Source organism: Rhinoraja longicauda, chromosome 14 (assembly GCF_053455715.1).
Source record: "Rhinoraja longicauda isolate Sanriku21f chromosome 14, sRhiLon1.1, whole genome shotgun sequence".
In the NCBI taxonomy this organism is placed as follows: domain Eukaryota; kingdom Metazoa; phylum Chordata; class Chondrichthyes; order Rajiformes; family Arhynchobatidae; genus Rhinoraja; species Rhinoraja longicauda.
The window spans coordinates 50,115,719-50,128,086 of record NC_135966.1 but is presented as its reverse complement, the minus strand read 5'-3'; the positions used below and the strand labels follow the sequence as shown (position 1 = coordinate 50,128,086).

The following is a 12,368-nucleotide window of genomic DNA, read 5'->3' as shown; positions in this document are numbered from 1 at the left end:
AAGATAGACACAAAAAGCTGGTGTAACTCAGCTTTTTATGAGGCAGCATCTCTGGAGAGAAGGAATGGGTGACGTTTCCTTCCCTTATCATGTACAGCATCTACACACTGTAAATGGCTGTAGATTGTAATCATGTATTGTCTTTCCGTATGTGACTGGATAGCACGCAACAAAAGCTTTTCACTGTACCTCGGTACACATGACAGTAAACTGAACTGAGCTGATTTGTACTCTGGAGATAGATACAAAATTTGTGTTCTGTACGTTTCCCTAGTTCTGATAAAAGAGGTTTAATAATCAGGAGCTGTGGGGCGGTGCATAGTAACCCTGGCACTGTTGGCACCTGGTTCTCACCACTCGACACAAGGACCCTTTGTTTGCTTGCTCCTTTTCTGTCTGCCCTTCGATGCTGAAGCTGGCAATGTTTAACTACCATAATTGTATGTACCTCGAACAATTTCCCTGCCACTCGACTGTGGCTGTGCCTCTGCTTCAGGGCTTCCTCACTCAAGAAAGGATAAACCCCTTTCATCAGCTCCATTTGTCAAAGATTGACAATGGCAGGTTGTTGATCCGTCTATTAACTGAGCACGAATTCAGCTGTAATTCTCGCTGATCCCATTGGGGATTTTTTTTCTAAGGGGCATCTGGCTTTAGTTTGCCAAGCACCGAGCTGCAAGATAGTTTAATTAGCACGGACTTGTAATAATATTTATGTGTGCTCCTGCCATGCATAAAATAAATTACTTCTGGCTTATGGATACAATGCGCTTCTTCAGCAGAGCTTTCCATTGGGCATTCCACACTCTTGGTAGTTGTGAAGAATCTTGCAAAGCAGCTGACCAGTCCATTCCGCAAGCTTAACCATTAAACTTCATTCCACGGCCAGCCTTGTTTTTTCTAAACCTGCCTCATTTGGGCAGAGAGGATTAGATAGTTGGTGTATTTAGGCAATGAAAGCAGTCACCTCTCCACAATGCAAGAGATTGCTTTTCATGGGCTTGTATACTTTACCTTGTTCTAAACATAGAAACGCAGAAAATAGGCCCTTGGAGCCAGCACCGCCATTCATTGTGATCATGGCTGATCATCCCCAATCAGTAACCTGTGCCTGCCTTCTCCCCGTATCCCTTGATTATACAGCAATGTTCTATATCCATGAACATTGCTGTATAAAATGCATAAGAAATAGGGGCAGGAGGAGTCTATTTGACCAACTCGAGGCTGTCCTGCCTTTCAACAAGATGGTGGCTGTTCTTCTGCCTTGGAACAGTGTTTTTTGTCTTACCCTTAATCCCTCTAAATCTACTAATCTCTGCTTTGAATGGAGTCAGACCACCAACCTTCCTGGGTGGAGAATTCCAAAGGTCCTTCCACCCTCGATGCATAGCGATTGTTTATGTCTGTAACCCTTAGACCTTCACGATTCAGCTAAGCGAAGCATTCTCCCTGCATCTAAGCCGTTGAGCCCTTTAAGAATTTTGTATATTTCAAGATGCTACCTCTCCTTTCGAAAATGGATGCCCAGCCTCCTTAATCCTTGCTCCTCTGACAGATCTACCATAACATGAACAGTCAGTCGGGTCAGCCTCTACTGCATCCCCTCTGCAGCAAGTATGTCCTTTGTTAGCTAAGGAAACCTATATTGTATTCCAGATGTGGACTCACCCTGGCACTATATAATTGTAGTAAGACATTTTATTCTCATACTCCTGCAATAAAGGCTCACAACCATAACTGCTTAACTTTCATGTTAGCTTCAGCGACTTGTGCCCAAGGATGGCTGATGCCCTGAGCTTATCAACACTTCATAATCCCCGCCATTTAAACATTCTCCATTGAAGCTTACATTTTTGCCACTTTGCACTCCATCTACGTTGTTGTTGCCCACTTGTGCCCCCTCTTTGTATCCTAATCAATGCTCAAATTCCACGTGATTTTGTGAATCTGCATTTAGATTCGACAGCGGTGGGGGTGGGACTTGAACTTGTGGCATTAGATAGTGAGATAAATGGTTGGGAAAATAATGACAGGTTATTGTGATGTGCAAGTCAGTTAACTCATAAATCACCGTAACACTTGCCAGAGCTGTTACTTGTGAATGTTGTGCGTTGACATTTTTGGATTACTCATGATGAGTGGGTGAACATCTACAATCTCATTTGGTTGCTTCTGCTGTATTGTTGGCCACAAGAGGCATTGCATATGCAGGGATTACCATGGTTCTGTCCTGCACACTTCCCATCCTATAAACCCATCCTGTTTGGCAGCCATGTTGAAGGATCAAGGCAAGATGCCCTGGTGATGCCCAACTGAAGTGAGACTGCCCAACTAACCTACTGGCACAGATGCCAGTGAACCTACACTGAGCAGGGATGTTTACAGGGGGAAGGTACCTTAATTCTCAGTAGTTATTTGCATCATGAGCTTTATCAGAACGCAGACTTACTAATGATTCATAGATTATTTTGGAGAATAAGACTGATTCTCTCTAGATGAAGTTCGGGACTGCTGATAAAATCCCCCTCCGACATCTTGGTTGGAAGATTATTTGGTGTCCAAATGTTGAGGGGTTGGTGGAGGTATGGTTCATTATGGGAGGAGCGGGTAAAGACAGAAGTGTGTTGTAATGTTGTCAAGGAGAAGATGGAAGCATGTCTTCATCATTACCTTGGCAAGGCTGATGTGTTCCAAGCACTGTCCTTGCATAGCTGAAATCTTCATCTAATGTGTTCCTTTTTCTTTCCAAAGTTGGCACAGGTGCGTGGTGTACCCAGAGGAATGTACGATGGCCCAGTGTACGACTTAGGCACCCCCAAAGCAGGAACCCCCTCAGCCTCAGCCAAGACATCTCCTTCGAAACAGCCCCAACCAGTTCGAAATCTACACCAGTCTGGCTTCAGCCTCTCCGGTAAGAACTCAACATTGAAGGAAACATTTTCAACTCCTAACATGTCACCTGAGATTCGTCTACCAACATACACCATGTTGTGCAGATTTAAGATAACAACAAGCAAGGTGGGATTTCTGTCGCTTCAAGATTACTTGCCAGTTTAGTGGTGTATTGGTAGTTTACAGTTGCCTTCATAAATCGCCACTTAACCCTTAGCTAGGTTTAATGGTTTTAATTGTGGACAACACATTGTAAAATTAATATCTAGGCTTTGCAGAGGGTTCGAAGGACAATGGATTAAACAAGGACTTCAAGGATGAGGATTTAGTTGCTTGGAGAGACAGGTACTGTTGCTTGGAGAAGCAGGGACTGTTATGGTGTTGATATGTTCAAAATTAGGTTGAATTTTTGTAACTAGGACACAAGCTTAAGATAAACAGTGGAAAGGACAGAAAAATATTTTTGGGGGTAGAGAGATATATTCTGGCCTTGCCTGGAAGTGTGATGAACACATAAAAGATGGTGGATAAATATTTTAAAGTAAGGGCATTGTGGGATGGGAGTTGTCTGGATTCCATTTTCCAAGATCTGGTCTAAACAAGGTGTACCGAATGGCCTATTACAGTTCTATATACTTCCAGGCAGTACATTGTCCATTGCTCAATCATTTATGGGTGGGATGACTTCCTCCTTGCTCCTGGGGTGTAGCTGGGCTGCCTCAGTGACAGCCTTTTATTGAGTTCCTCTATTCATTTAGGGAGTTGTAACATGAGTGAAGGCGTCCATCTTGTTCAGAAGTGCCTGCTGTGTATGGGAGGGGAGTAATTGAAGTAGAACTCAGCTGACCCAGATGTAACCTAAGGATATTGGTATGGAGAATACATCTTAATTATTATTTGTTGTATAGATCCAACTACATCCCTTTTTGTGAACTTCACAGCGACACAGACTTTCTCCCAGTTGGTGATTTATAGCTTAATATGGAAAACTGAGTTTATTGATATTCCCCAGATGACGTTCTGTACCTCTGTGTGGTTTTACATCTTGATTGGAAATCTATTCCTGCGGTCATAGGTTTTAAAACTGTTATTTATTGCCTTAAATGAGAAGAAACTAAGTATTTTATTTAGGTTGGCCAGCGTGCGTGTAAATAGATAGGTTTCAGCTGCTTGGTCTATTCTGGTTGGCAAAGTGCGGTTGTGGCTATCTAGAGTGAAGAGAATAGGAAAAATAACCGGAGATGCTGGTTTAAATCGATGGTAGACCCAAAATGCTGGAGTAACTCAGCGGGTCTGGCAGCGTCTCAGGAGAGAAGGAATGGGTGACGTTTTGGGTCGAGACCCTTCTTCAGAACTAGAGTGGAGAGAAAGTGAGTGATCTTTGTGAAGGGAGCAGGAAAGGGAAGGAGGGTGGCTTCAAAGGACAGGCATCCTGGAATCTACTTAGTCTCTGCTCGATTTGGATCATTGGCCATGGCATTTGAAGCAGAACTTGATTGGAAGAGTGAGAGTTATCACAAGCTTTGGTGAGTATTCTTGTCTCTTTTTTATAGAAATGAATTTTAAATATGGCTGTTTACAGTGAAGTTAATTTTGTTTTAGGTTTCCTTTCCGCCTTTGCTAAGTGTCTTCCCTTCAGCCTGTCCATTCAAAACGGACTCTCTCAAGTAGCTAGTCTTCCTGTATAAGTGTTGGCAGGTGATTCTGTCTCAGAGGAAGGACCCTCATCTGATTTCCAGTCCTAACTATTACCTACTAACCCAGTATTATTTCCAGCTATTCTTCTCCCTTCCCCAAAGCTAACCTTTAATGTTCTGGCACTATGCAGCCCAGTACAACAAGAACAGGGACACTCATTCACATTAGCAATTGAACAAGAAGGAACTGTTTCAGGGTTTAACTTTGCCCTTGTTAGGTTTTTTTTTAGTTTAGTTCATTTTAGAGACACAGCTCGGAACCAGGCCCTTCGGCCCACCGACCAGCGATCCCCACACACTGACACTATCCTACACACACTAGGGGCAATTTACATTTTGTAGCAAGCTAAATAGCCTAGTAACCTGCATGGCTTTGGAGTGTGGGAGGAAACGGAAAACTCACACAAGTCACGGGGAGAATGTACAAACTCCTTACAGGCAAGCATCCGTAGTCAGGATCGAACCCGGGTCTCTGGCGCTGTAAGGCAATAGCTTTACCGCTACGCCACTATGCCCCCCCCTGGCTACAGTTCCGGCTTAAGTTATAGCCCTACTTTAGCATGCAATCTAATAGAAAGGTCTAGCTTCTACATGTACCTTGGTGGGGCATTAGTAATGGGGCATTAGTAATGTGGATTTAGCTGCATTAGCCCCACCCCCCTCACCCACCCTCTCCATTAGACTCAACCTCCTCTGGGCTGGTCATCAGAGTAATGCTTCACAGGATCCTCCCTCCAAGTGTACCTGATTTCCTGCTGTTGCCATTTTCCACCAGGACTAAGGGATGTGGGGCAATTGCCGTGTTGTGCTGTGGAACATGGATTGAATCCACCAGGGCCTGGCGTTAACAGTTGATTTGTTTGAAGCCTTGGGATATTGTTACATTAAAGTGCTCTTTTTAATGCATGTAGCTGTTTTCATTTAAGTTCCTATTAATTAAAATGAAATCTCGATATTTTTTCTGCCTAGAAAAATATTCCTGTTCGCCAAAATACCTGAATGTACTTTGTAAAGCCATTATATTTTTATGAATGAGAGCAAAAACAGCTCCAGATATGAACATTTGAAGCCGTAATTAGTATATAGACTTGAGCCCTTCAGAAAATTGGCCTCTTTCCGTTGTCAATTAAACATTTCCGTTCATTTCAATAGGAAGAACTTCTGATGGTTTAACAAAATCTAATGCAGGTATGGAACAAACAAGTTTAAAAGTAAAACAAAAATAATATTGGGTCCTGGAGACCAAGGAAGTTTTATTTTCTTGTGTTAAACAGCTCAAATTGCACTGACTGGATTTACGCTACTGAAATAAATTGCCAAACCATGATCTGTCACCAGTAGGGTTGCCAACTATCTCACTCCCAAATACGGGACAAGGTGACGTCACCGCCTTGCGCCCCACGTGACCTCACCCACGTGCTCCTGCTCCACCAATGGCGGCCGCCCGGGCCGGGAGGCAGGTTGCCATGCAACCTCCGTCAGGCGAAGCCCAGGCCTCCGCACCTACACTGTCCGGAGCTAAAATGTCGGAAACCTAGAGTGTCGAGACCTAAACTGTCGGGCCTACAGCGTCCGGGCCTACAGTGTCCGGGCCTACTGCGCCCCCCGGGCCTAATACGGGACAAACCAATTTAGCCCAAATTACGGGATGTCCCGGCTAATACGGGACAGTTGGCAACCCTAGTCACCAGCCGGTCCCAACACTTAGAAGCTGCTGATTTCGGCATTGATAGGGTTTTTAAACACAGCTTAGCAAGATAAAATGGTGTGGGAATGGAACTGCTGAGAAATTACCTCAGGGTTATGGATCGTCAGTTGAGATAGGAACAATTTTTGTTCTGCAAATTGTGAGCCATTGGAGTTCTCTACCTCCTGCACTGTGCTGTAAACTATTTAAGGGAGTTAAGGGGTATAGAATTCAGGGAATTCTGAAGAAGGGTCTCGACCCGAAACGTCACCCATTCCTTCTCTCCAGAGATGCTGCCTGTTCCGCTGAGTTACTCCAGATTTTCGTGTCTATCTTAGATTTCAGGGGAGGTTGAAATGGAACTGAGGCCAGAGCAGGTCGCCCATGGCATTATTGAATGGTGGACTAAGGCTCGAGCGGCCCTATCGCCGACTCCTGGGGCTATTTCCTTGTTTCTTAAGTTAAAGAATTACATTTACTTGTACTGATTTAGAAGGGTCTCGACCCGAAATGGTCACCCATTCCTTCTATCCAGAGATGCTGAGTTACTCCAGCATTTTGTGTCTATCTCCGGTGTAAATCAGCATCTGCGGTTCCTTCCTACACATAGAATCATTTGGCCTTAAGGAAAACCAAGTATCCCTCCACTGTTGGCCGTATAGAAGTAAAGATGGAGAAGCTGCAGTGATGGGAAGGAAAGTGGAAGGAAACCTGCTCCACGCTAACGGGATGCAACGACAAGGAACTGCAGATGCTGGTTCATACCACAGAATGAGTAACTGAGCGGCTCAGGCAGCGTCTCTGGAGAAAAAGGATGAGAGACGTTTTGGGTCGGAACTCTTCTTAGGATGCTGGCTAGATTCAGCAAGTCAGTCAGTGTCTATGGAGAGAGAAATAGTGTTAATGCATGAGGAAGGTAGCCCTTCATCAAATGACCTGAGGCGTTGACTGGTCATCTCTCCAGAGGGGATGCATTTGATGCATTTGAGATGCTTTGAAGTCCAGTGAAGTACCAGCCCATTCCCAGCACTTGATGTGCAGTGCTGGGTGGTGCTGTAGAACTGGGGGCTAAATGTTGTGTGTAACAGATCATGCAGGGAAGGTTTGACATGATATCAGATAAATGTAGCTCTGCCTTGACACAAACTGAGGGCAAAACCGCCTGGTGTATGATGGCGGGGGTGGGGTGGGTGGGGAGGGAGGGATGACACCGTGATACAACAACTGGAGATCGCTGCCTCACAACTCCCCCAACAACCTGGGTTCAATCCTGACTTCGGGAGCTGTCTGTGTGTGTGGAATGTGCATGTTCTCCATGTGGCCGTGTGGGTTTCCCTTGGGTGCCTCAGTGATCTCCCATGTCCCAAAGACTCGCTGTCAGTAGGTTAGACGTCAACTATAAATTGCCCCCCCGCCTGACTCAGTGGGCTGAAAGGCTTCATTCTGCATTGTAAAGCAATATGGAAAGGGGCAGATAAAGCTGCAGAATAGAAACAGGCCCTTCGGCTCACCAAATCCATGCTGGCCATCGGCCACCAATTCTTACAGCACTCCTTCACTAACCAGTGTTATACTGCCCACAATGCAATCAATTTATTACTCCAACCCCCCGCCCCAGATTTTATCGCTCGCTGGTACACTAAGGGCAATTTTCATGATGCCCAATGTAAGATGTAGAGCATGAGGGGAATGGGGACCCCTTGCCCCCCTCTGGCCCCTCTCATCTCATGCCTCTCTCTCCTCTTGTTCACAGGAGCTCAAGTGGATGACGGGCCTCGTCGCAGTGGCCACCGCATTGTCGTGCCTCCCGGCGGCCGTTCAAACATCACCTCGCTCAGCTGAAGTCCGCGGCAAGAAAGGGGGAGAGAGACAGAGAAAGAGAAAGAGAGAGGAGAGAAAGGGGAATGGGAGGGGCGGGTGGGGAAAGAAAGAAATCATGCCATAACGATGACACGTTGCAAAAAAAAATCAAAAAGCTAATTGTTTGTCCTACATAAAAAATAAATTGTGACTTTGAATTGAATATTGACAGTGCCCCAAGCCTTATTGATGAGAAAGCTACTTTGCCATTGCTGTAATAAAGTCTTGTTGTTTTTATTATTTAGCCTTAAGTCATCGGAGTTTACCTGTTGATAGTAAGGATGCAAAGATTACAGTTGCCTCTTAATTGATTTCAACAGCAAATTAAACCCTGCCATTGCTACTAGTTCCAACAATTCCAGGGACTCTGCTTTACTCTACGTCCATTGCAAACTTCTTGCTTGCAGAGGTTGGAGATGATGGTCAGGTCTGCTTTATCCTGTTGCCTTATCGTGTAACACTGCCAATCCGGAAATGAATACTCCTCTTCCTTTTATATCTGTAGTGAAATGCCCGTCAGAATAGGCTTCAGGTCAGGCTCAATAGCAAACCCATGTTTTACATGTCACCTTTGTGATCCTTTTGCTTAATTTAGGGGAAAACATTGTTGGTCTACTTTTTGCACCCTTCTTCAGATGGTTCCTAATATATTGGAACTGTTATATTTCTCATCGTGCTGGCTAAAATTTGTTTCAGTGCATTTTGATCGCAAGTATCAGCTTTGACAAGGAATCTAATTTTCTGGTTTCAATAGACTTTGGTGCAAATCGCAATCTGAATCCAACGTCTGCTGAAGCCATTCTGTCAGTGCTGGCTCCTTGTGAGAGAGAGAGAGATTGCTGGGTGTTTTTTTTTAGGGCAGTCATCCTATTTTCCTGGAATAAGCGAAATTTAATTGGAATTAGTGATATTATGAGAGTACACTGCTCCACACTAACCTCTCAAATCCACCGTGAATGCCTTCTTAGCATGCCAGAGATTGCTGGATAGCAACATCTACCACATCTGATAACTTGGACAAGAGATGAGTCATTCACCCTGAAATACCAACGTTCAACTTGTTCAATAGCATGATTCATAATTTCAAGTGTTCCTTTTACTGTTGATTGGAAATGACAGGGCCATCACATTTCCCTACAGGGAGACAAGATGGAAAGCAAATAAGATTCACCGCATGCATGGGTTCTCGATGGAATCCAGTAGCAGTCAGAGTTTGTAAATTAACATTTTGCAAATGAATAGATTGATTCAAAACTTGTTTCTACAGTTAGTCTGTGCCCAAGTTGATTCAATTTAGTCAACTTCTAAACAGTGCAGATCAGAAGTCCTGAATTGGAATCTTGTTTTCCTGCTGAGATATTTGTATCACCTACCGAAGATCCGGGATACCAATGATGTGAGCAAACTCAAAGGTGGGGGATAATCCATCACACACCACTGCTTGTTTGCTGTGTCCACTGATGCCAATGTATAACTATGTGTGGTAAATGAGACTAGGATTGGAATTGACTGCGAGGACTTTTGCAGCGGAATAGACTGGCAGTTCCCTAGACTCCTGCACGTTCAATTCATAGTGGGGAGGGTCCAATTAGTGAGAAGAAGCTTGAATGTTCCTGATGTCTGAACATCCCAGATTGCTAAAAACAAATTTGATTTTTTTCACCTATGGTTTTCTGTACTTTATGAGTTCCACATGCTGTAATCAGTGCATCCTTTTAAGGGTCTCGACCCGAAACGTCACCCATTCCTTCTCTCCAGCAGAGATGCTGCCAGACCCGCTGAGTTACTCCAGCATCTTGTGTCTACCTGCCTTTTAAGGAAGAGTCGCCTTTGATCTGTATTCACTTCAAATCTTGTGCATGCTGACGAATCCTCCCGGAGTCGGCTGGACAGGTCATACATTGCATTACTTCAAAGACCTAAAGTGCTTTTACACTTTTATTTTGCTGCTTGCCTGTATGTGTGTGTGTGTGAACGCACACACACACACATGTACACACACTCACTCTCCCTCTCCACTCCATGCCACTTAGAACCACGAGGTATTTCATCAACACATTACAGCAGCATGACCTATTTAGAAAGGACTCTATCAATTTTAATGCATGTATTTTATCCAGCCTTCAAGCAGATTGTTCGTTTGAACACTCCCAGATTATTTCCCTTGGTATGTTGGGATATTTATCACGAACGTGACGAGGGCCCCTGAATAAATTCTTCCAGTACCTACTGCTTGTCGGGGTTCCTGCTTTATAGTCAAACATATAGGAAGCTTCATTTTTAAGCAACTCGGAGAAATTGTGTCAGAGGCTGCATCTTTTCCATTCCCAAATACACATCGAGGAATGACACCCATTTTGGTTGAGTAGGTGATCCAAGCCAATTCTGATTGTGCAATTTTCCACAAGAGAGCCCAGCTAAAATACATCTAAGGCTGCTCCCCCAGCACTCTCCCGCGCTTTGGATAAAGCACCAAAGCATCTATCCCCAGTAATACTTGCCTCTTATTTACGACAGGCCGATTGATGCTTTTCCCTCATACAGTTTCATAAGATCTGAGAAGTATTCCAAATGAAATGAATTGTCCATCTGATAGCGACTAATTGAAAACACATTTAGATAAAGAGCCCATTTTTTAGTTTCAGGAAACAAGTGGATCAAAATTATTTTAAGGGTGAATAAAATTGCACTAGGTAGTATATCAAAACAGCACATCATGGATCTCTGCAGTGGTAGGGACCAATGAAATGTAATTATGTTTTATCTAAACATTTTCTGGAGAGCTGGGAGCGACAAGAATGATATAGAATCTAATTAATAGGACACCTACAATGTACTTTATTTGGCTTTAAAATGGCTGCCTATTCCCACCATTTTATCTCGTTTTGATGCTCGTTAATTGAAGAGGGCGATCTCATCATTAGATATTTACTCATTGTTACCTTCAAGTATCTAATGCTCTGCTTTTTTTAAAATGTTCCTATTAATAAGAAATCTATTGTTTCACACACAGTTTCCTAATAGACAACAAAGTGATATGGGGCTGCTTTTTGAGTCTGTGTTTCGGGATGTACTGGGTCCGTTGCTCATATTAGCAGGTGCAGAGTTTTGTTTTAACCAAAAAAAGGTTAAATTCTGCCGTTAATGAGGTTTGAACAGCTGATGACTTTTAATTGCCATTTTCTTCCAAAATCTTGTTTAAAAAAAGGTGTAAGGACAACATTACCAAGGTGATTGATGTTTAGAAATTTTTTCTTGTATTTAATTATGTTTGTACATGCCTTGGACTAATAAATTTATGCAAATATGGCTTCCCAAAGACATTTGTATTTGTCATTTCTTTCTTGCTCACGTTACATGCGGTTGATTCTGTAGTTTCATTTAGATACAGTTTAGATAGTTTAGTTTAGAGGTACAGTGTGGAAACAGGCCCTTCGGCCCATTGTGTCCATGCCGACCAGTGATTCCCCTACATTACCTTGAATGAACCCCAGCCTCTGGGCACTTGGCCCACTCCACCACATTAAAGAGATAACAGAGTCGCTCTAAACTTTCATATGAACTGAAGTCAGGAGGAGTGGAGTAGGAAGAGAACCTATTTTAAGTCAAGTATTGTGGCATAACATGTTGAAATACAGAAGCAACATTGTTAATTTAGTCCATAGATGTATGAAAGGTTTTTCATTTTCATTCCATCTCCATGCATTACAGACACAGGCATCTTTAAGTTAAGCTTATCATAGACATTTAATGAGACATTTCTTGGTGCGTTTCCTGCCTCAGCTGCCTTGACTCCCTTACATAAAGTTGCAAGCTAAAGGCATGTGACGAGACTTTCATCAAAACTGTTCTTCAGTCACCACCCAGTGGACAAATAAAGAAATGGAAATTCAATGAAGTATATGCAATCATTTATTCATAAAGACTTATGATTTATGTAATCTTTTAATGATGCGTCCATAGAAATCGCCATATAAATTTTATGGCAAAACCTAGCACTTTAATGCATGTCCATATCATTTTCTGTCATCTGTTCACATTTTGTTTCTGAACGTGGTAAAGCGTAGAAGTCAGGCATCGTGTTTTTCAGTGATCCAAAATTAATTATGAAATGTGAACCAGGTTAGTGATGGTTTCCAGGTGAAATTATGTCCTCCTCAAAGCTGGATAAGGCACTTCTTTCTATATTTGCCTGCTTTATGTGCAATGCCCCAGCACTAAAGAGCAACCGA

General features: G+C 43.3%; 1 protein-coding gene across 4 annotated transcripts in view; it reads left to right on the top strand.

Moving 5' to 3' along the window:
* The window catches only part of LOC144600256 (dihydropyrimidinase-related protein 3-like), a 213,565-nt gene extending 205,283 nt beyond the window's left edge, over positions 1-8,282 (top strand). For 3 of the 4 annotated variants that reach the window (XM_078411824.1, XM_078411823.1, XM_078411826.1), the window contains 3 exons: positions 2,752-2,911; positions 5,742-5,777; positions 8,030-8,282. In XM_078411824.1, coding sequence (XP_078267950.1) covers positions 2,752-2,911; positions 5,742-5,777; positions 8,030-8,118 — 285 coding nt within the window. In that variant the 3' untranslated portion in view covers positions 8,119-8,282. The remainder of the gene's footprint in view (positions 1-2,751; positions 2,912-5,741; positions 5,778-8,029) is intronic. The other variant, XM_078411825.1, reaches the window with a different exon arrangement.
* Positions 8,283-12,368: the final 4,086 nt, after the last annotated feature.